The sequence below is a fragment of the Balaenoptera acutorostrata genome, chromosome 3 (genome assembly GCF_949987535.1).
Source record: "Balaenoptera acutorostrata chromosome 3, mBalAcu1.1, whole genome shotgun sequence".
NCBI lineage: Eukaryota > Metazoa > Chordata > Mammalia > Artiodactyla > Balaenopteridae > Balaenoptera > Balaenoptera acutorostrata.
In genome coordinates, this window is record NC_080066.1 from 99,775,008 (window position 1) to 99,799,246 (window position 24,239).

At 40.1% G+C, this 24,239-nt stretch overlaps 1 protein-coding gene across 5 annotated transcripts in view; it reads left to right on the top strand.

The window, feature by feature from the left end:
• MEIS2 (Meis homeobox 2) overlaps positions 1-24,239 on the top strand; it is a 201,509-nt gene that overhangs the window by 172,611 nt on the left and 4,659 nt on the right. For all 5 annotated transcript variants that reach the window (XM_057544120.1, XM_057544122.1, XM_057544121.1 and 2 more), the window contains one exon: positions 23,259-23,317. In XM_057544120.1, coding sequence (XP_057400103.1) covers positions 23,259-23,317 — 59 coding nt within the window. The remainder of the gene's footprint in view (positions 1-23,258; positions 23,318-24,239) is intronic.

Below are 24,239 nucleotides of genomic sequence, written 5' to 3' on the forward strand. Positions count from 1 at the left end.
GTAGAAATGAATGCTTTGATTGGGCCACTGAGCACATAACTTAGACATGCATTAGGGCTATTTTGGTAATATTGGGAGTTTTTCTAATTACCCTTTCCAAGACCTAAAAAAAGTACATTAACAATTTCTGGTATTCCAAATATGCCAACTATTTAGCTAAATACTTAATCTTTATAATAAACTTATGAGTTACCTATCATCTCTAGTTTATGGATGAGAAGTGTTGAACCAGAGAGGTCAAATAGCTAGGAAATTGCAAACCAGGATTCAAATTTATCTCCTTACTTCAATCCAGTACCTCTTCTACAAAGCATCTTAGCTCGAAACACTTGCTCTCTCTGTGCGTTTGCCTAAGCAATTTCCTCCACCTGGTATGTTCTCCCTCCTTCTAACTTTCCCATTTCCACCTATTGGAATCCTTCAGGAAAGAGCCCAAGGCCTCCTGTCCCCCTCCCCCTCTCACCCACATTATGTCCATCCTCTCTGCATACCAGTGGCCACTCTGCTGCCACCAAGACTCTTTCATCTTGTAGCATGGTATCTCTTTACTGTTAAACTCCCAGCTTTCTGAGAGTAAGACTGAATCTTTTCATATGTGTACGCCTTGCAGTGTTTGGAGGATTGTAAACGTTGGAAATTTATTTTAGAATGACTTACATTTTTGTGTGTAATTCTCAGATGATGTTCTGATGCCTTTCCAATACATTTCATCTTCAGGGCAACGCTTTCAAGGAGGTCATATAATTTATTCTCATCTTACACTTGAGGAGATTACGACACAGAAAAGTTAAAGAACGTGTCCCAAACCACAGAGTAGTGATACAGTCAGGATTCAAACCCAGGCCTCTAAAATCCATGCTCTTTCCATTAAGTTGTGCTGTTTCTCTCATCACATCAAATTTAACATGTTGATGGATAGGTGTATCGTCTTGTTTCTCCAATTAAATTAGGAGATCCTTGGGGCATGAAATGAATCCCAAATCTAGTGCTTTTTTTCACTTGGCAAATGTGGCTTCTCATACAGGTTCCCTGTAAGGCTCTCAGTGCAATGCCAAGTAGGCAGCAGAAACTGAATAAAACTTTATTCACGGGATCAAGAATTGTTTCTTCAATATTTCTACAAGCAATCAAAGACTATTAATAAGAGGAAGGAGATGAAACAGGACAGTCAGGAGACTGTTCAGAGGGAGAATATACCATGTGAATAACGGGAATGGGATTCACTGTAGGTGATGTAGAGATGAGAAAGGCAAGGAGAGGCCGCTGTTGTGCACCTCTTCCCCATGTGTAGAGAAATCCTATGCATGTCTGTGGCACAGACTTCTCGCCATTGTGTTCATTTTCTTCAATGAAAGAAGGAAGCCAGTGTTCTCTGGCTTCCTTCTTTCATTGACCCAAAACTCTTTCAGGTTATGTTCAGTGTGGTGATGATTTGGTGGCCCCAGGTGACATTTCACCCAGGTGTTTCCCTAGAGTATGGTTGAAGATTAAAATCTGCGGAGGATACTTTGTGAGAAAACTTAAGAAGCCTGAATTGTGAGGACAGAGCTACTCTCTGAATTTCGGGCTCTTGATAGACACTGAATAGACAAAGGTAATTCAAATTTTGAAAGAATAACTCTCATATAACCCTGCAGAACTGATGAATGAGAAAATTAGCTTGGATTTGTTGAATCGGGTTAGAATGAAAGCTCATTTTAGTGTATTTTTTTTCTCCACCAGTAGGACCACATCCCCACACTCATTTTTCTTGATTAAAAAAAAAAAATGAAACGCTAACCGCTGTGGAATTAGATGTTTTTTCTATATTTTTCCTTTATTCTCCCTTAGAACCTATTGGCTTATAAATCTAGATTAAGGCAAAAGTTCTGATCTAGAACTCAAATAATTTCCAAGGCTCCATTTTATGTTTGGTCTAAATATTGGCTCCATTTTCCTGCCTGAATGGGAAAATATCAGATAAAGGGTCTGTTAGAACTAAACAAGATCGTGATCAGGCTGTTATCAAGATGCTACCTGGGGACTCCCCTGGTGGCGCAGTGGTTGGGAATCCTCCTGCCAATACAGGGGACACGGGTTCGAGCCCTGGTCCGGGAGGATCCCATATGCCGCGGAGCAACTAAGCCCACGTGCCACAACTACTGAGCCTGCGCTCTGGAGCCTGCGAGCCACAACTAGAGAAAGCCCACACACAGCAACGAAGACCCAACGCAGCCAAAAATAAATAAATTAAATAAATTAATTTAAAAAAAAAAAAGATGCTACCTGGTTCTCGAGAGATGTTTCAGCTGCTGACCTCTCCTGAGAAGACAAGAAGAGTAACCCTAAATACTCCTAACTTGCTAGCCCCCATTTGTGTTGGGGGTGGCTAGGCTATGCTCAGGCAGATCCTTTAGATAACTCCAGAACCATCTCCACCTGCGTCACCAGCCTTCTTCCTTTTCCCTTCTCTGATGGAACAACACTGCCTTTCTCACCCATAAAGTGGCACACTTCTCCTAACTCTGTCCCGAGTGCTTTAGCCATCCCATGTGCATTCTCCAGCGTTCACTCTCTTAACAGCAGAAACAAGGGCTCATGGTAGTGTGTGTGGAAGGTTGACAGGAGCTCATGCCACCAAGGGTAGGGTGTCTCCAGCGGGTATGCAGAGGAAGTGACCATCTTTTCAAAGCAAAAATTTGCTTTTGCTTTTCTTCCAGCTCTTGTTTCCATGTTACCTTCTGCATTAGTTTCCCAGGGCAGCCCTAACAAAATACCACAGACTGGGTGGCTTAAACAACAGAAATGTGTTTTCTAACAGTTCTGGAGCCTGGAAGTCCAAGATCAAGGTGTTGTCAGGTTTGGTTTCTTCAGGGCCCTCTCTCCTTGGCTTGCAGGTGCAGCCTTCTCATTGTGTCCTCACATGGTTTTTCCTTGGAGCTCCTGCATCCCTGGTGCCTCTTCCTCTTCTTATAAGGACATGGGTCATATTGGTGTCCACTCCCTCCCTAATGGCTTCATTTTAACTCACCTCTTTAAACACCTTATCTCCAAATGCAGTTACATTCTGGGATTGGGAGTTTAACATATAAATTTAGGGGATGACACAGTTCAGCCTATAACACCTTCTTTTCACAATCAGTATATACACCCTGGAGGCAGCATAACATATCCATGAAGAACATATTAAGTCAGGAAGGACTGGATTTGAGTCCCACCTTTGCCACTTACTAACAATGTGACCTTAGGCATATTATTAGATTTTGCCAAATCTCAGTTTCTTAACCATAAAATGGGAATGCTAATAATAGTACCTGCTTCAGTAGGTTTTCGTGAGAATTAAATAAGAGGATACTTGTATGCACTCAATTTAGTTCCTAGCTCAATAATTTCCAATTATAGCAATATGAGTGAAGGTGAATTATGAAGCCCTGAGATTTTGATTATAATCAAATTATGGGCGTTAACTGACACTTTTCACCTAATTTGCTATGAGTCTTCCAGAGTTTTCCCTAAATGTTTGACTTTTTCTCTAAGTCAGAATTTGATGGACTGTGTAGTTTAGAAGAGTGATGATCCAACAGAATCATGATGACCCTCCCTGCCAGACTTTCTATAGTACTAACTTCGAATATATTTTTATTTTTAATAAATAAGTATTGTCATATTTAGAAAATTTGCCCTGACTTTTGCTTCAGCCATGGTCATCATAATAAGTACAGCACAGCCTACCACTTAATTCAATGAGCTCCATTTAATCAAGAGATTAGATCCAGCCCAAAGATTCATGGACTGTTTGCTTCACATAAATGAATCGGTGATTCACATTTACTGATCAACCTACCAATACCACCGTTCATAAACAGAAACAGGCCAACCCCTGCTGGTGTAATTATCTGAGGGAGGAGGAGTGGGATGGGCCCTGAACAGCTGATGGTTCTTCTTACTTCTGGAGGGGTGCCCTTGAGATGACAGAGTATAGGTGGGCAGGGCAGGGCAACTGTGACACCTCCCTGGGGTCCCTTCAATGCCAGGAATTTACCAAGCCTCAGCTGTCAAAGAACAATAAATTTGCCTTCAAAATATAAAACATAAATCAGTGTTTCACAAACACTGAAAGGCAAGAAGAAACTAAATCCCCATAATAATGAAAAGAATCCTGTTAATTAAATCAGCAAGGTAGAGAGCTTCCCTCCTAGCTCACAGCCCAGCTGAACAGTAGAATACCTTGGAGACTGAAGCTGAAATCCAAGCTTTTTCTAGGTTGCAAGCCAGCATCCTGAGGGAACATTTAGAAGAAAAAAATCCTTAAGCACAGGACAAGTAAACACAATTTTTTTTTTTTTTTCTCAGAAGTTGTACTGGGTTATGTTTATCTGGGAAGGGAAGTTGCAAAACAATTTGTAAACCAGGTTCAATATATTTGTGCCAACCCCTTATCAGATCTGCCACTAGTCGAGGGTAAGCTGAAGGCCGGTTACTGTGAACTGCAACATAAAAGCAAATATACGGGATGCTTAAAGGAAAGGAGAGAAATATGTTATTTCTTCTGATTTTTTTTTTTAAATTAGTCTTTTCAACCATAGCCTGTTTCAATTTATTTGGCTGTTAGACATCCTGGATCAGATCACTTACAGCAATGATTAAGTGTTTACTTCACACATCTTCCTTTTTGTGTGCAAAGCTATTGATATAGATTTGTGGGGTTTTTTTAAATGCTTGGTTAATTGGCTGCTCTACTAAGAGAGAGGCTGTTACGGCAGTTGAGGAAAGCTGGAAGAAAATTGAGGTTAACGTTTCTTACGAATCTATCATGTTTGGGAATTGAGGGCCCTGAAATATTACTGCCCTCAAGACACTGATAGGAACTTCCGATCCCATCAGTGGGAGCCCTCACAGGGATGAAAGTCATACCCTCTCACCCCAGTCAGCTTTTGGTTTTACTCTCCAAACCAGTTCACTTCCACCCATAATCTACTGACCTTTAAATTGCTTTCGACTGCCAGAGGGAGTGCTTTTCAGATGAACCGGAGTCTGTTCACAGAATCTGAGACTTCCCTTCAGAACTTAAAACCCAAAACTACCTAACTCTCTTCTAGACTTCAACGTTTAACTAATCTTTCACATAATGATTAATCGAATATCAGTTATTGCGTCAGTGTCTTTGAAAAATATGTTATGAATGGCATAGGATATATTTGCAGTACATCAAAGTTCACTCAGATTTATCTTTGACGACAGCAAGGTTGTGTTTTTAATCTTCTGGCACAAGAGTTTTCTTACCATCAGCTGCATTCTCCATGTATTACCCTTTATCCTTGTCCAGCCCATAACCACACATGCACACACCTGGAGAGATCATTTTTCAGGTGAAGGTGTCTACTGCTGCTAGAAGGTGAAATAGTAGGGTGTAGTTTTATACTGAGAAGTAGAATTGGGTCCGCAACCTTTCAGCTCCCACCACACTACCAAATGATTTGACCCTGGAGGTAAGAGTGACAGAACGAAAGGAAGTAGCCAACAAAATACAGTTCATTCCTAGCTCTCCGTGGCTAAGAGGTGGTGTAAGAAGCAGCAAGTGGCCCACAATATGATATTCAGTTCTTTGGATTCCCGGGAGTGGAACAACACAAGATAGTGAATCCCAACTCACTCCCAACTGCTTCCCTCTGATGACCCCATCCACAGCCTGTCCTCGGACAGGTTATGGATCATGATCTGATTTCCTGTCAGCGTGGTGTATTTTTTCCCTTCTGATCTTTCACAGTAGTACCTGTGTACTTGGGGAAAAAAAAAAATCTTAATTTTTTTTTTTAATCTGTGTCAAGACGAGAGATTTAAAGTCACAAGGCATGTAAGGTGCGTTAATGAAAAGCAAGTGTATGTATGTGCGTGTGTGTGTGTGTGTGTGTAAATTCAATGTGTATGCATATTGGCATATCGCAAGAGACAAATTTTGAGGTTTTTAAAATTAGTATTTTCACCGTGTCTTTATAATCTTTCTCTGCAGGACTTTAAGGAAATAGTTGCTTTAACAGTTTGTTCTTTGGATCTGGCTGGTAGGTGATATAAAAAGCTGTGTTTCACTGGCATTGATAGTGAATGTCTTTAATCACAGATACATGACTGGCCATTATTTGATGAGGAATAACTCTTTAAGTAAAGACGGTAACTTCCTCCTAAAAGGCTAGAACCTATGCTTGTTAATGGAGAATCTTAAACAAAATGCAGATTTTATGCAGATCCAAAATGTATGTCTGGTCGAAAGTTCGCTTTTAATTTCTTAAAATATAGGCTCTTCAAGCACATCTGTAGATTAACTTGGAAAAATAACCAGGCTAACATTGAACATCTACTCTGAAGAGGCAACCAAGCTGAGTGCTAGGTACAAAATAAGTTGGAACTTGATGGCAGCAGTAACAGTTCATTTCAAAGAGATTCCAAAATTAAATATTAGAAATAATATTATAATTTTACCATAATGTTTAAATATACCCTTTATCTTATTTTGTATATCCCTATTTAGTAGACGTACAAAGTAGCTTTTTCTCTTTTGATTGCAAGTTTTTGAGTGATTAGCCGAAGGCAGGTGTGGACAGTGGAAACAAACAAGCACCATAAAAACTGGCCAGCCCCTCTGCTGCCTGGGGGACCACTGTGACACACACAGCCATTCTCTGTGTACATTGACATCGTTTTGACAGTTTAGCACCTTTTTTTTCCAGGAGTGGGGAGTGGGGGGTCAAGTCTTCTGGTTAGGAATTTTCAAAAGCCAATGTGTAAAAGGCAAAAATTAAGTTTGCATTCCTTTATATATTTGGATATGACAGATTAAAAGCAAGGCAGGTATGCAGAGCATGTCTAATCCTTCACCAAGGTGGCAGTCTCAAATGCTTTGATGTCATCTGGTCGCAGGGCCCCTGAGACTTTTCGAGGAACCAAATTCAGCTGACTCAATGTGGCCTGCCTCTCCCTTCTGGTGTTCAAAAAAGAAAGAAAAGGTCCCTGCACCTTCTTGTCTCCTTCGTTTATTGTACGGTTTGCTTTGTTTGTTTGATTTTAAAACTGCCATTATGTGAAAGTGTTGCAAGTATAAATAATTGAGAAGATAACTCTGTAGGGAAACCACTTTTGCTGCCTTTGTGCAAAGGCAGCTCATTATGGCTCTGAGCTGCAGCATTCCGTAGGAGCAATTATGCAACATCAGTATGTCATGGATATTAACCAAGGGGAGTAGATAAGAGATGGGAAGATAATTTTGTAACTTATTTAATTAAATTTATTTGGTTTTTCAAATAGTTCCTCTCGTGTATAATTTACCCAACCTCTCTGTGGTTGCTCTGGTCTTTGCAGGACTGGCATTCAGCATTTGTTTGAGGGCATCCCTCCTCAATTCTGTGTGGACCTACAATGTATTTCTGTTGGGGTTTAATTTCCACCCAAGGAGAGGTTACCCATGAAAATGGAACTGTAATTTGGTCATGAGGTGGTTATCCCCCCCAGGGCTTATATAGCCAGTTAATATATGTTAATACAGCAAAGTGAACAAAAGGTTAAATAAGTGGGTCAGGCTCAGAACGAGTCCTGTACTGCTTACTTCTGCTTAAACGGAAGGAAAAGCCCATAATGGCACTCGCCTTACTTTCACCCCCATCATTTTAAGAATTGCTTTGCCAATCCTTCACAGCAAATAGCAATTTTAAGTGGACCAAAACAGAGCTCAGGGTGTTTGCACTCCATGGTAATGATAGAGTAGCTGTGCTCCCTGGAGTTCAATAAGCCCAACAATTGAGTCATTTTTGCCCCCTGTGAGCGAATCACTGCTGTTAGCCTGAATGACAGGATTGCTTATAGAACTGGAGCCCTTCACCGGGCTGACCTCATCCTGGGACAGCGGGGTTCAGAGGGCAGGCAGGTGGTGTTTAACACAGTTACAAGTAAAAGCTGATTTTGTACTTGTACACTCTGTAAACAAGAAAGCAGGATTGGCAGGGGCGGGGGTGGGAGGGGAGGGGAGGGAGGAGTCCTGGATGCGCATTGATGTACTTTAGCCAAAGCAGCGCTTCCTCTTTTCCTGTCTCTTTTCCCATCTCATTTCTTCCTTTCCTTAATGTCGTGCTCCCCTCACCATCTTGTCTCTGCCTCTGTCTCTCTCCTCCCCATCTCCCACCCTCCGTACACAGAAGTCTCTAACACATGTAATAGACATGCTAAAGTTAGATGGCCACAGCCCAATTTTAGTTCTGATTAATGAAAGATGCAGAGGGTGTTGCCAAAAAAAAAAAGAAAAAAAACCTCCTAGATTTAAGATTAGTCTTCAGTTTCTGAATCATTTTTGAAGCATAAATTTTAGGCACACATCGCAAAATAGTTGTTGTTTCTTAAAAAATATTTCTTTGAGTAAGAAAATATGAGAAAAGTAGCAAAAGGGAAAGGTTAGAGAAGACATCCCAGCCTAACATCATCTCCTAATGATCAAACTACCTTTGAGATAGAGAAATTCTAGAGAACATTTTCAGCCTGCACATTTTTTGGGGTCAAAGGGCAATGGAGTAGTCAGGTTTTATAATAATCTTGGGAGGGGGTATTGTGAACAGGTAATATATAAGACAAGAGCCCTGGGCTTCCCTGGTGGCACAGTGGTTGAGAATCCGCCTGCCAATGCAGGGGACACGGGTTCGAGCCCTGGTCTGGGAAGATCCCACATGCCGCGGAGCGGCTGGGCCCGTGAGCCACAACTACTGAGCCTGCGCGTCTGGAGCCTGTGCTCCACAACAAGAGAGGCCGCGATAGTGAGAGGCCTGCGCACCGCGATGAAGAGTGGCCCCCGCTTGCCGCAACTAGAGAAAGCCCTCGCACAGAAACGAAGACCCAACACAGCCATAAATAAATAAAATTTAAAAAAAAACCCACAAAACAGCAACAACATACATTTAAAAAACAAAAACAAAAACAAGAGCCCTTCAAATGATTCTCTGTCTCTGAGTCTGACTTGGGGAAGTAGGAACATGGAAATCCTATTTTCAAATTGATAAATGGTTTAAAAATACAATTTCGGTTAAAAAAAACACTGCTTCATTTTTCTTCAAATCCTTGGAACCCTAGTGCCCCTCAAAATCTTAATAACTACAGTTAAGAATTGATTGGTACCATCATTCCCTCTTAGAGATTCATAATATTAGCCTATTAAAAGCTGTTAGCCTTTTAAAAAGCTATAAAAAGCTGTGACATCACTTGCAGCAAAGAACACATCTTTACTTTGTTTCACTTAGTGCTGTTTCCCTACCACACTTTGACCTACCACCTTTGTTTTGGAGAAACACCTATTAACACCAGTGTCCTTCAGAGCACAATTTGGGAAAACTTCCTTAGAAAGATATAATGAGAAAAAAATATTTTAAGAAAGTTTTCTATTCTTCTTTCCTTTCTCCATCTCACAAACCTTCCTCCTTCACTTTCTACTCACTATTCCCCTGTCCCCAAACACACACACACGTGCACGCACACACACCCCCCCCAAAATACTCCATTGACCTCAGTTCCCATTACTCCCAGCTTATTCTCTTCTCTCAGTCAACTGCACTCATCATGCCCCAATGTTCACCAGCCTAGAAAAGTCTGCTGCCCACTTTCTGCCAAGTCAAGTCCTTCTCTGCCTTCAACCCTGTACACAAGACTTGCCTGGCATCTCTAATGCCCAGATGGATTCACACCTTTCAGCTAATGCCTCTAGTCTGTATCTTTAGTGGTTTTTGAGTGCAAAGATAACTACACAGAGCCAGGAAGCCAGAGTTATTTCCCATATTAGCTCTGCCCTATTCTAGGGAATATTATTTCGTCAGGGTTTCAGCTATTCAGCCACTTGCAAAGTGAGGACAAGAAAATCCCTCTGGGCTCTTCCATTCTCAATTCAACGTTATTTCCAAGACGTAGGAACCTTGTTTTCATTCAGCCATTTAGTTATTCTTTCACTATACATTTTATTGAGGATGTACTGCATGCTTGACACACTCTCAATAACATAGAATTAAGATGTGGTTCTGCTTTCTAGGGCTACCTGGTGGGAAGCTGGACACGTAAATTGTGATTATAGTATTGAATAAATGCTGTGATGGGTCTGTGAGCTATAAGTGCTACTGACTGAAGAAGTGCTTCTTACTCAAACTGTGGAATCAGAGAAGTTACCTCAAAAAGCTGTTCTCTGATAAGAATTTTGAAGGGTGTGTTGACCAGATAGCCATGGGAGAAAGGCCATCCCAGATCGAAGAAATAGTGTGTTCCTAGCATGTTAGCATATTAACTTTATACTTATTAATTGCCTTTTTGTTTATATGTACATTACTGTATAGCAGTTAAACCAATTTGTAAATTAAATTATTTTTATGTTACTTTATCTTTACTGTGAAAATGGAGATCATTCAAATGCTATCATTTCTATTTCTAATAGTAAGCCACTTTAGGAAATTCTGATAGATGTGAAATGTGAATATGCAAAAAAAAATCCTTTCAAATTGCAGTACAAAGTGTTTGCTTCTTTGTCTATTGGAGACTATAGCTTTGTCTGGAACACAGGAATCAAAGGTTGATGTCTTTATTTCTCTGCAAATCAGGGGAAAGAAATCCACTAACCCTCTAAAGCTAAAATATTTAAGGATTAAAGCAGATGTGGCATAACTGCTGGTTTGCTGAGTCTCTTGTGATTTATAAAGATATATTTTATGTCTTTTATGATTACGGGATGATGCTAAAAATTTTGTGGGTAATAATACCGTCACATTGGAAAGACTGCATATAACAGCTCTGAAGAAGATACAGAATGCTACCCAGCTGCAAATCAAAGTAAAAGATGTTCAATTTGTTATTAAGAAAAGGCAGTCAGGAAATTTTATTTGGAATTTGGTCTTTGATGTCTGATCATCATAAATGTGAAGACATTAAGTCATATGTTTATGAATAGATTTTTTTGCCTCTTGACATAATGGGATATGTTTTCATAATAATTTTTAAAGATTATTGTTAGATGTATAGCTGTTAGAACTATAGTTTATTTGAAGTGACCTTGACATTTTTTAAATCTTTGATTTTTCCCCCTTTGGCACCTGGACTAGATGCCAGTATAAACTGGTTAAATACCATTTGATTTAAACACAAAGACTGTACCATATATGCATATTTATGATATTTTGTTTGTTGGATCTTTTTCTTAATATTACTTGACTTTCTGTGTTTTAATCTCATTTTTTTTTTTTTCTTATTTTGGGTTGAAGCCACTCTAAAGCTTAACACCTAGGAGATTTCTCACTTATGGTTCCCTTTAAAAGTGCTAAAATCTCAGCCTCTCGAACAAGAGACCAAGCTACAATTTAAAGAAAGCAGTGGTATTGATAAAGGGCCCTAAGAATGTTGCCACTTTCCTCATGTGTCTTCTGCCACATTCTTTCTTTTAAACCAGCAGGAGAGTTGGAAGAAGGATAAGAGGCTGGCCCATCCAAACACTCCTGGCATGCCACGCTGGTCTCTGAGGTCTCCCCTGCTGCTTTAGAAAAAGGAGCCCCACAGACAAATGAAAGGGCCACGGGGACATTCTCATGCAAGCCCCTTCCCTCCAAACACCAAGTGGCTGTAGATTGCTGGTGTTGGGGTGGTTTGGCCTGAGTTGAAGAATAGACACTTGAGAACCATTTGTTTCCACACCATTTTGGGTGAAGTGCTATAGTTTTCACTTTAAAAGCCCATTTAAAAAGAAAAATACTGTTTGAAAGGAGGACACAATTTGGAAGCCATCACACTTAATGGAGTCCCTTTTCAATGTAACACTTTGTCCTATCAATTCTCTTCTAAATTAGTTGTCACTACCTGGAGAAAACCCACCCTTAATTGTCTTAAAAAACAAACAGTCTCCCATATATTTTTCCTATCTCCAATCTTTAAAACTCTTTTGGAACTTCCACAAAGTATGAAGTGAAACACAATTTGTTTAGCAGTACACAGTACATTATTACCATTGGCCTCTAAATCCAGTCACACAAATTATCTCAGAATTAAAAGAAAAAGCAAGCTGGACCTAATAGGAATAAAGGTTTTTACTGACAATTAACTTGACCAGCCATTGTTAGATAAAGGACTTGGTAAAATCTGCAGGATCTATGAAGAGGAAGTAATTCTTTTGGAAGTAGTTAGGCAGTTTATTATACTCGTTGCCACAGCCTGAAATATTCATCTAGTTTTGGAGATTTGAAGAGATGAGAGGGTTTTGAAGTTAAAGTCGCTTCTTTCTAGCCTTTCACTCTTCTTTTGTCCTTTGTCTTGAGTGGCCTGACTAGCTTCTCAGCCTGAAAGTCCCACTGTCAACTCAAAGGCAACATCTGGAAAGCTGGGTTTGCCTCTCCTCATCACAACAAGTAGGAATTCCTCCAAAATTTCCAATTTTCATCAAGTGTATACCATAGCATACCAGACATAGATTCTCAGGTTTATCCTTTTAATATCGTTTATATTTGTATCTTTGCCAACTAAGCACAATTCATCAGCAGTTCTCCAACCCACATGGCCTACTTCTTTTGTATTTCTACCACCTTAGTCTGAGTTCACTTTATTTCCCTCTTCTGCTTGGATTAGAATAGCTTTCTACCGTTTAGCTTCTAGCTTCTCATCAACTCATACATAGCTCTCAGAAATAGGTCTTCCTCAAGCACCATAGTTCATCATTCCACTCTTCAGGAATTTCAGAGGTTCAATTTGTTACTCAAGAACTTTCACCCGGGTGGGGGAAATGAGGAGATGTTGGTTAAAGGATACAAACTTCCAGTTAGAAGATGAATAAGTTCTGGGAATCTAATGCACAACCTGATGATGATAATTAACAGTCTCGTATCACGTACTTGAAAGTTGCTAAGAGAATAGATCTTAAATGTTCTCACCACGAAAAAGAAATGGTAATTATGTGATGTGATGGAGGTGTTAGCTAATGCTATAGTGCTAATCATTTTGTAATATATAAATGTGTCAAATCAACACGTTGTATACCTTAAGCTTACACAGTCTTATATATCAAACTTACACAATGTTATATATCAATTACATCTCAATAAAGCTGGAAAAATAAAAACTCCTCCACCAGCTTGTCTATTAACTGTGGCCATGTTTTCCAGACCAAAACCAGGAGCCTGTCTGAATTCAGGTCCTGCACCCTCTCTTGCACACAGTGGGCCCTGGTCTGCCTCAGTGTCTTCACACACACCATTTCCTTATTTTCTTCCTTCCCAATAATCTATACACTTTTAATCTGGTCCAACTTCCCTCCTCCAAGAATCTGGTGATTAACCGTCATCTGACTTCTCTAATTGACTCCATCACACTTATTTACTGAGTGTGGACTGCTATGATTTGTAATTATTATGTATTCTCAAATTGTGCTTTTCAGTTTGTTTCTATGGTTGCAAAGAGTAAAAATCTTTAAAGGCTTGAACTGCATTTTTTAAATTTTAAATAATATGGACACAGAGAGAATCATATAATTATATACTTACCTATTATATATAATTTATTATTATATATGATCTTGTCATATTTTGTTATTAAACTTGTCTTTTGTTAGGTATAGAATGTAGAAGATTTATCAGTGTGTGACACATGTACAGATTACTGTGGAGCTTAATACTTACTCATTCTGAAGTTTTTAGGACCAAAAAAGGATGAAAAGATACCTTACATAATCCCTGTTCTCTATACATTGCTGCCCTTCCTACCCCCTCACCTTTCCCCTCCAGAACCCAGTCTCTCCCTGGGATACATGTGCACTCCCAGAGAAAGCTCTACGAGGACAGTTCTCTGGACATTGAGGCGGTGGTTGCTGAATAACTGTTGATCGACCTCTGGGGGACATAGGATAAAGCAAGGAATGAGGCTGAGAAGAATGTCTGTTTGCCCTGGAAAGTGAGAAAGGGGAGAAGAGAGCAAACACTAGAACATGGCATGATGGCAGAAAAACAAGGATTTTTAGCAGCTTTTCTTTTCTCCATCATTTTCAGCATTCCCACTGCCTACAAAGTTTCTGTCTTTGACCTATGTGGTTATATGTCTAAATATTCTAGAGTTGACAACCCTTCTTACCCTTCCTTTCAGCAGCAGCACAGAAAACTTAGCCAGGTGTTAATCTCTGCAAAGTTTATTGCCTGCCTGATGTGTGTGTGTGTGTGTGTGTGTGTGTGTATGTGTATACATATACATACATGTATGTGGAAGTGCGTGTATACACACACACATGCATATGGCTAATGACTTCTCACAGTTTATCTCAAGGCCACATTGTTTCCTGTTCCACGTGGTTGACAGGACATCTCTGACGTGACAGATGTATCCACTGAGAACGGGATCATGCGTTTGAAACCAGTTTAATTCTTAGCAAGGCGATGCATATGGCTTATGGAGATTTTGTGGTTGATTTTTTTCCTTATATATTACTCAGGGAAGCCTGTGTCAGTATAAATCAGTGGTAACGAAATCAACATTATGGCATCTTTGATACTGCATTTGCGAAAGCTTTTCAGGATGTTGTTTAATTCGGGGCTTAATGATTGATATTATAGACAGTGAATAAACATTTTTGATGGATCTGTTTGCTGACAGATTAAAAAAATCGAATCCCTTTTTCTCTTGGATCTGAAGGGTGTAATGCCGTTGAAGAGGAAACAGTTCAAATGTGGTCATCAGAGGCTGGTGGCACCAAAAGTAGAAACTCACTTAGGGTAAAATTTGCTGTCAGGAAAAATGGAGCATTCTTTCTCAACTCAGGAACGCGTGGTTCATGCGAGCTTGCTTGTAGATGGTTGCTACAATAAGACTCCTTTCATACAGGTGTGTTTATGCCCCAGGCTTGCTGGCCACAGTCCATTCCATTTACAGAAGCTGAATTAAACAATAACTACCGCATTGCAAAAAATGGTGGGGAGAAGGGGGAGAGGAGGGGGAAAGGTGAGCGTCAAAGGAGATGCCTGAGAGCTTTGTTCGGGCCAAGAAAAACCCTGTTGCAATTGTCAGAGCTTGTTGATGTTGCCGGGAACGGCACTTTTTTTTTTTTTTTCTCCTGGATTTTGTGGTTCTGCCTTAGGAAAGAAAGTAAAATAGAACGGAAGAACAAAGTCCTACTCTATAAATCAGCAGCTGCTCCTTTGCCAGATCAAAGGAGTGACATTTTTGCTTCTGGACTACTTGTCCATTTGAGGGCTTGACAGGCAGCTAGCAGCTGGCCTGCTAGACTGTATGGGAGAATCCTCCTACATCTTCTTCCGAGCAGATGACAAGCTCATCAAAGAGATATCCATAGAATAGGGCACGTAAGTGCACCTTGATCTCCTCAAACATAGCTAATACATAATTACTAAACAGCTTGGTGTATTTTTTGGCAAGTTCATGCTTAGGTGGCTTCCACTGAGAAGTAGGATATAGAATTAATACTCCAATCAAAGGTGATGTTGAAAGCTAAAGAGATACTAGATTTGTTGGGATCTTCTCCTGTTAGCGCGAATTAGGAAATGGCTAGGAACATGATGAGAACCGGCTAAAATGTGTGTAACTGATTGTCAAGTGACTGGTTGATTTTGCGAAGCCCAGTCAGGCAGTAGTGTTCAGATAGATGAACAGGTACTTGATCATTGGTAATTTTGAAAACAATTACTCCTGCTTTTTTATGCTGATAGAGCCGAACAAAGCTGTAGATGTATTTTCCGTGTCTGTAAAGAATTGTTTTCAGAAGCACTATTAGGAGTGTAGGTATACAGATCTGGAATTTTAATGTCAGTAGTAAAACTTTCAGAGTAATTCAGTTTCTGGTTGATTTCCATCTGCAATAAATCATGTACAGGATGAGGTAATATACTACAACTTATGTCTATTGACTTAGTATTTTATCTTTAAGAGGATAGATCCTAGATATGAATAGCTAAGGATCTTTGTGTATTTTCTCCTCCCTTGCTTTCAAGTAGCTTTGAAAGATCACTTTTATAGTGCATGATAAATAGCTGCACATGAATAATCTGATGGCATTCTGGAAGAGTAACAGTGCTTCAAAATCATAACCTGCTGGGATGTTTTGTTACGCGCCATTGGGTGTGATTATACTTATGGAATAATGTTTATTGTTGCTCAGTATTATAAAGAAAATAAAAGATAATTCCCTATCTTAGAGGAATTTCTCAAATACTTTTATTAAAAAGTCTCTACTATTGGCTGTATACGCCTTAGTCAAATAGGATGCCAAATTCTCCAGGTCATTTTAAACACTTTTTTAATTATGAAAATAATCATACTTATTATTAAAAACTCAGAGCAGAATTACATGAAATAAAAATAGAAATCTACCATTTTCCTGCTATCCACTCCTGAGAGAGAACAGTTTCCACAAGAACGCTTCATTGGTCCAACTTTTCCTTTAGGAGGTACCGATGGAGTAAAATGTATTAAATTATTATAAATTGTTTGTTGCCCAAGACAAGTGATTACAGGACTGTTTAGATCTGACATAACTAAAGAGAATAGTATGTGCATTTTCACAGCTAAGGTTCTTGATTACAACTTGATCTTTGCAAGTTTCTATTCTTAGTAAGAGTACTGGATCATGTATTTGGTATGTGACCTAGAGCAGAAACTCTCAAACTTAAATATGCATATGTCACCTGGAAATCTTTTAGAATATTGATTCAGATTCAGTAGTGCCACGGTGGGGACCACTGTATTTCTGCAGTTCTAACAAGCTTGAAGTGATGTTGATGTGGCTCGTCCATGGAACACAGAGTTGCAAGGATCTAGAGAACCGTTAAGAGAGTGATTCCAAGATAGCTCGCCCCACTACCCAGCCCCCCAGGAGATTCCCACTCCAGTGTCTAAAATCCCCACCATGGCATTATACACTTGTATTAGCTGTAATCTCTGGGAAGACCCCATGGCATGGACACATGCTACCTGCAGGGGTACAACACATTATTACCCTCTTATCAACTCAGCATGGCTTTGTTTAATAATAAGCCACCTAGTCTGAATTATTGCCCGTAAGAGAACAGAGCTCTTTAGGAGGGGACATGAGATAGATGCATTTTGAGTGTAAGCTAACATTTAATGAGCTCTTACTGTGTACCAGGTGCTGTGGCACAAAGATTTTACATGCAATATCTCCCTTAATCCTCAAAAACAATCTGGGCCCAACTATCGCCCCAGCTTATAGATAGGAATCAAACTGAGGCCTAGGAGTTTACATAGACTTGCCCAAGGTGACACAACAAGGAAAGGGCAGAAAATATGAGCCCATGCTCTTCATCACTTTGCTCTACAGAGAAGTCTGGAATATGGAACAATAACTGAGAAGCGTTTACCCAAAGTAGGGTATTTTAGTAAAGAACCTATGTGCACCCTCCTAACCTGAGGGAAGAATTAGATAAAAGAAAGAATTTTGAAAGAACACATTAGAAGGACATCAGAAGATAAGCATGAGCTACTTGATAATTTTGCCCAGGACCTTTCATGTCAGCATAAACACTCCACTGCTCAAGGCCTATTCATAAAGCTACAAAAGGTGTGTGATTCCAGATTAATATCATGTTTTTTCTTTTTTTTTAAGGTTTGCATTTTTTTTTCAATTTATTTATTTATGGCTGTGTTGGGTCTTCGTTTCTGTGCGAGGGCTTTCTCCAGTTGCGGCAAGTGGGGGCCACTCTTCATCGCGGTGCGCAGGCCTCTCACTATCGCGGCCTCTCTTGTTGCGGAGCACAGGCTCCAGACGCGCAGGCTCAGTAGTTGTGGCTCACGGGCCCAGTCGCTCCGCGGCATGTGGGATCTTCCCAGACCAGGGCTCGAACCCGTGTCCCCTGCATTTGCAGGCAGACTCCCAACCAGTGCGCCACGAGGGAAGCCCTAATATCATGTTTTTGTTTTGTTTTGTTTTGTTTTGTTTTGTTTTTTTAATTTTTTATTTATTTATTTATTTTTTATTTGTTTATGGCTGTGTTGGGTCTTCATTTCTGTGCGAGGGCTTTCTCTAGTTGTGGCAAGTGGGGACCACTCTTCATCGCGGTGCGCAGGCCTCTCACTATCGCGGCCTCTCTTGTTGCGGAGCGCAGGCTCCAGACGCGCAGGCTCAGTAATTGTGGCTCACGGGCCTAGTTGCTCTGCGGCATGTGGGATCTTCCCAGACCAGGGCTCGAACCCGTGTCCCCTGCATTGGCAGGCAGATTCTCAACCACTGCGCCACCAGGGAAGCCCATCATGTTTTTATATTGTAAATTTATAAGTGTTAGCTCGTGGTGTTTTGAGAGCTGTAGACTAATCTAGTATCTATCAAATTATAAATTAAGCTGTAGCTCTGGGAAATTAATTATGAACCATGAATGTGTCCCTAAGTAGCCCATGGATCTCATTTGTTTACCATACTTTGCTCACAGTTGTCTGGGAGAAAAGACCCACTTATCTGGCCACCTGTGAAAAACTTATGTTTGAGACATGACTCAATCATCTGCGTGTCAGAATACACATTCAAAGGCATTAAACCTGCTTAATTCACTGATTCAGCCTTTTCAATGTATCTCATTGAGAAAGCCCCACTCTTAGCCATAACCACACACAGAAAAGGACATGCTTTCTTTGTGAACTAAGAAAAAAAAAATGAAGAAACTTGATAACTGACTTGCCCCTGTTGAGGCTTCATTGCTGCACACCCCAACCAGTAGCGAGCTTTGCGAATAAGCACCTTCACTGATGAGTCCCATGCCTGGGGAAAGTGGAGAAACAGAGGTTTTTCATTTTTTAACAGGTCCCCAATCACCAAGCTGCCTATAACACCTCTTCCCAATTGATCGGATCCCTCTTCAGCAGTTCAGCCCCCCTCCTTAACCAGACCAAACCATGCAAAAGCTTCAGTTCTGGAGATTCTTGATTCCCCCTCAGAGGGTTTCAGGGCTGGCATCTTTCCAGTTGACTCCATGGAAGCCTGCACTTTCTAACAAAAGGAATGCTGCCGAAAGGAATGGGTTACCAGGTGGGGCATGAAGTTAGTGAACCAGAAAGAGGGATTTATCAGCCATTTAAAAAGAGGGAGAAAGAGAAAGGAAAAGGAATCAACCGACAATCAGGAATGACACCTAAGTCTACTTCTATCAATCTGAAATATGCTGGGGAGTGAAAACACTTTAAAAGAAAAATCACCACAGTCAGATTTTGGTTGCAGAAAAGTTTGGCTCTTTTGTTGGGGCTTAAGGTGGGGTTGGGGGAGAGGTCTCCAGAAGACCTCTCTCCAACAAGACAAGATGAGATTTCAATGATATTTTCCTCTCTTGGGTTTATTCTTTTTAATATATAGAGATATATATATATTTTCACTCTAAGTTGCCTCAAAAAGGCCTCATGATTCTTGGAAAGTCATTGAATTTATTTCTATAATTAAGTTATTTTTAAACTAACCGTCTAAGTATATAATTTTTAAGGATCACACATACTAATGCATTTTCTATTTTCGTAAAATTTAATGAGAAAGTAGATAGTCTTAGTAGATCCTCTCCAGAGCTTTTGTGAGCCTGGATACTAACTTTGTGTTCAATACAAATCAATGGAACTAGTGTACTTTAGGGTACTCATTCCCTAAGGAGTCACTAATGGAATTATCTCTAGCCCTTAAAAAAAGTCACAATGAGGCTAATGAAAAATATTTTTTAAGTGAAATCTGGATAAGGCACTAGGCTTACTAGCACATTTATGGCATTTATCATAGATGGCATATTTTACACGCAAGTTGTACAAACCTCAGAATGCTTTTAAGAGCTATCTAAGAAGACTTTGTGATTTCGGGTGAAATAGTTTGTACCAATAGAAAAGTATATGTCTTCAACTTCAAAATCATTCTGGGATGACATTACAACTTAGAGAATTTTTTAATATCAGATACAGATGAAAAACCTAACAGTCTTTGGATTGGAAATAACTTGCGGGGGTTTTCATTAAAGTTGGGTGCAGCTTGCTGCATTTTGGTTAGTTGGATGTGTTCAGCAATTTTTCAAATGTTTTGGGTTTGGCAAAGTCCAAAATGTTTTTGCCAACACCCTCTTTTCCCCTTAGTTTTTAAACCCGTGTGAAATTCAAGGATAACTTAATCCATATGTGTCTGATTCATTTACACTTAACTCATCAAAATGTTATTTTGTAAGACCCATTTAATAGCCAAGAAACCTTTTGAGCCTTTTAAGATGTCTTTTGTCTTTGAACCAGTGAGTTGCATTTTTCCATATGAATGGAGCTTGGACCTTGAAAGATGGAAGATCAGTCTGTTTTCAACTTAGACTCTTCAGATTTTAAGTGGAATCAAAACTTGATATTCTGTTTACTGTTTGAGCACTGAATAACTTCATTTTAAAATATAGATCAGAGGAAGTGGAAAAAATTTTCATGTTATGTAATTTTGGGGAAAGACCATATTTGGAAATTTCACATTACTGATATTAAAGAAATAAAAATTACTCTTAATTTGATTGTTTGAATCTATAATTAAATGGCTTCATTTTATGTACATGGGTGTGTTTTCTAAGAGTGGCCTGTGGCTCATCAGTGCAGTGGGGTAATTTCATTTTTTAGTGTTAAAGTGTTCTTACAGTCAGCTCATTAATTGGTAATGTTAATAGTAACATCTATGGTGTTTATAAGATATCCCAAGATCAGGGGAGTTGACAATTGGCAGGAGTTGTATGTTAAGAGATTTCTGAAAAATTGGGGCCCATATGTTTTTTAAATTCTGCATGATTTGAAAGAATGTGGTAGAATCAGGAATCTGGCAAGATACAGCACTATGGATCACAAACATTGTTTGAGAGCAACAATTCAGAGAGGCTAACCGGAGCCCTAGTGAAAAAAGCAAAATCTCTTATGACCCTTTGTAAAAGGATCTAGTGAAAACCTTCAGAGGCTTCTCTGCCTATTTGTTTAGTAGAACTGGGCGAAGAAAGGCCATCGCCATAACTGCTAGTGAACATTCAGTCCATGCCATGGTAACTAGTTGAAAATGTAACACTGGAGTGGCATTTCCAAGTTCAGCGCTTCTATAAAGACCTGGGAGCACACAGATTGCTTTTTTTAATGTTCTGCATTGTTGTGGAGCCCCCATTGAACAACCTTTTGAGCGGACCCCGTTTTTACTAATGTAAACATTCTGACTAGTATCCAAAGAAATGACCTTTGAGTGAACCTCTAACCTTCCCCGTAATTATTTGTTTGAAGACAGTGTGGAGTTCTCCTGCTGAGAACTAAGGACCATGATTCCTTGCAGCTCTGTGAGGAAGGGAGTGTTTGGGGGAACTGGAGAGAAAGACATAAATAAGCGAACAACCTCCAGATGTAAATAATAAAAGAGTAAAAGGGTGAAATTAAAAAGGGAAAAAATAGCAATTCATTTTACCTAAAGAGTTGGCCTATAGGAAAAAACAAAACCGGGATTAGTAGCACATAAAAAGAGGTGAAACCCCTGCCATGTGTGTCCTCCATTAGAAACTTCAAGGAGCAGAGGAAAGGCTTCTCCTCTCCTGAGAATCTCAATTGGTCTTAACCTGAGCTGATGTAAAGAGATCTGGGGGTGGAACTCTCAGGTCAGTCCTCCTTGGTCCCAGTAAAAGCAGTGAGGGAAAGAGTAGACCATTAAGTTCCTTCTCTGATTTGAGGGATACTTCTGGAAGGCTTTGTGATCTATCTGGTCAGATATTCCTCAGCACCACTTAAGGTGCCCAGTGGGAATAAATATGCAGTTTCCACTCTCTTTTTTGTTTTCACCTCTCATAAGCTGTCACTTTCTTCCCCAAACCTGAGGGGGTGTGACATCTGAGCTACGCTTTCTTAAGTAATAAAGAAGTTCATTGTTTGCCAAACAAACCCCATATGCAAAAGACTCTTTTGGTTTTCTAGAGGCTATTTTTCTTCAGTCTAATTGTATTCCCACCAGAGTGCCCACAGGAGGCCTGAACGGGTGTGGGCTGCTGTCCTCCACAGAAGGGACTTTAACGCCATAGGAGCTCAGAGCTGCCAACACACTAGAATTTTCCTGGCTAATTTCAAAGAATGAGTTTTCAGTTCCTGCCTGTGACCCCATGTAGACTCATTAATCATGAAGTCCCCCTGCACTTAAGATTTGAAACTGGGAGTACTGGGAAACGTCATCCATGGGTATATTTTGCAGGAACAGCTAGCTATATGCTAGGCATCGCCCTCCCTCCATGTCCCCCCTGAAAACATGCAGCCCGTGAATCCTGTGCATCAGCTCAAGCGTGTGGGGAATGCATGTCATTAAATGCATGGGGACAGGGGTAACTCGCAAATGGTAGAAAATTGTTTTGTTTTTATTAAATTTGGAGAAATAAAGGAGATTTCTTATCATCTTACTCTGTACATGAATATTTGATGGGCATTATTAAACATTAAAGTAACATGAAGTAGGCACTTATTTTTGGATTTCCAGCAAAATTAGATCCAGGCTTCTATACGAAATAAGTGCTTCTCCTTTACATTCCTGTGATTCAGCTACCACCTGATTTGAAAATGTTTCTTGGACTCTAATATCAACCATGTGTACCTGAGGCTCTGTCTTTCTAGTGGGTTGAAAGGTGGCTGGGTTTATGGTTGGCAGTTACCTTATCCCTGCCCTGGGTGTCCCAGCTTAGACTGGAAAGGCCGCCCCCAGCTGGCACTGACCTCTAAGTGACCCCTAACTTTACAGGCTTAAACTGCAGGAGTTGCCGAAGAGCAGAAGTCTTTCTGGCCAGCACTTATTACTGCTGTGTTGGTGATAAAACTTCAGACAGCCTAATTGATGGCTTTGCTGACCTAACAATACCTTGTGAAAGCCGAGTGCCAGAGCCTGGTCTCCATTTATGACCAGCTGCAAGGGGAGGCTGGGTCTCCCTATGATGGCGAGTTTAGGGAAAGGGGGAAAATCTTCCATCCAGCCTGTGAACTTTAACCAGATTCCGACTTGTTCAAGAGGCAGAAGCACAATTGCAAATTAATAGACGTTTTCTCAGGGAAAATTTTTTCCTTTCCTGAGCCTTTTTAGCACGTCAGCTTTGAGTTGATTATGAGATGATGGAGGAGATGATCCAGTCAGCTATTTTTGAACATGGAGACGGAGAATTGCCTTTGAATTAAAAAGATAATTTTCGGTAGATGTTTGACTGTATTGTATTCTCCGCAGCGTTCGTGCAGAGGTGTTCACGGAGCACAGAAATTGCATTTGCTGACTGGACGTCTCTGTTCTGTTTCAGGTTTATTAATGCCAGAAGAAGAATAGTACAGCCCATGATTGACCAGTCAAATCGAGCAGGCAAGTTCCAACTCATATCTGTGTTCACATCCCACAGGCACAAATCCTCATCAAGTTATACTTCAGGAGTTTCATCACCTGGTAAAGAAATGCTTCCATCAGGCATTCTGGGAGGATTTGTTTTTTAATGTCCCCAGAATTCCATTCTAGGAAGCAACTTCACTAATTGGTGCTAATTGGAGATTTCCCACCCTGACTCTACTGACACTGCTTTTTATTTTCTTTCTGAATTGGTAATTGGGCACAAGTATTAGTGCCACAAGCAGTTTGTTTGACTGTGAGCTCTGGAATTACTCATTGCTTGTCTGCATCCAATCATTAGCACACTCTCATTTTCTCCTTACCCACAATTCCTTGGTGTGCGCATTGCTTTCACTCCTGGAACATCCCCTGTTAAACTCATTGTATCCATTCATTTGCATTGACTATTCATAATATTCTATTAAAGCCTGACCTGCTGCATTGCCAGCATTATTTTTTATTAAAATGCTTCCCATCCATCCCACGAAAACACATGTGGGTTTTTCTCACAGAGTCTCTCTGTTTCTCTAAAGCCATCGTTACACAGTACTGTCAGAACCATCCCCATGAACTCCTAATCATTCTACTTCGAAATAGGCATTTCCTTAGTTTACTGAGGACTTGTGGTGTCCTGCAAGAAGGTCTACGGGAAAGAAAACTATTTTCCATGTAGGTGATGACTGTTGTTACTCACGAGGGTGTCCAAAGGGATGGAGATTTAAACTGTGGCCTCAGTTTAAAGAATTTAAGAAAATTAATTTCCTTTGGCAAAATTTCCCCACTAACACTGAAATATCGTTCCACTAATGGAGGCCGGGGACCTGTTGGAGAAGAATATAAAACAATTGAAATATTATATTTACCACGTTTACATTTTCTTTGGTATGAGTGAAAAAGCAAA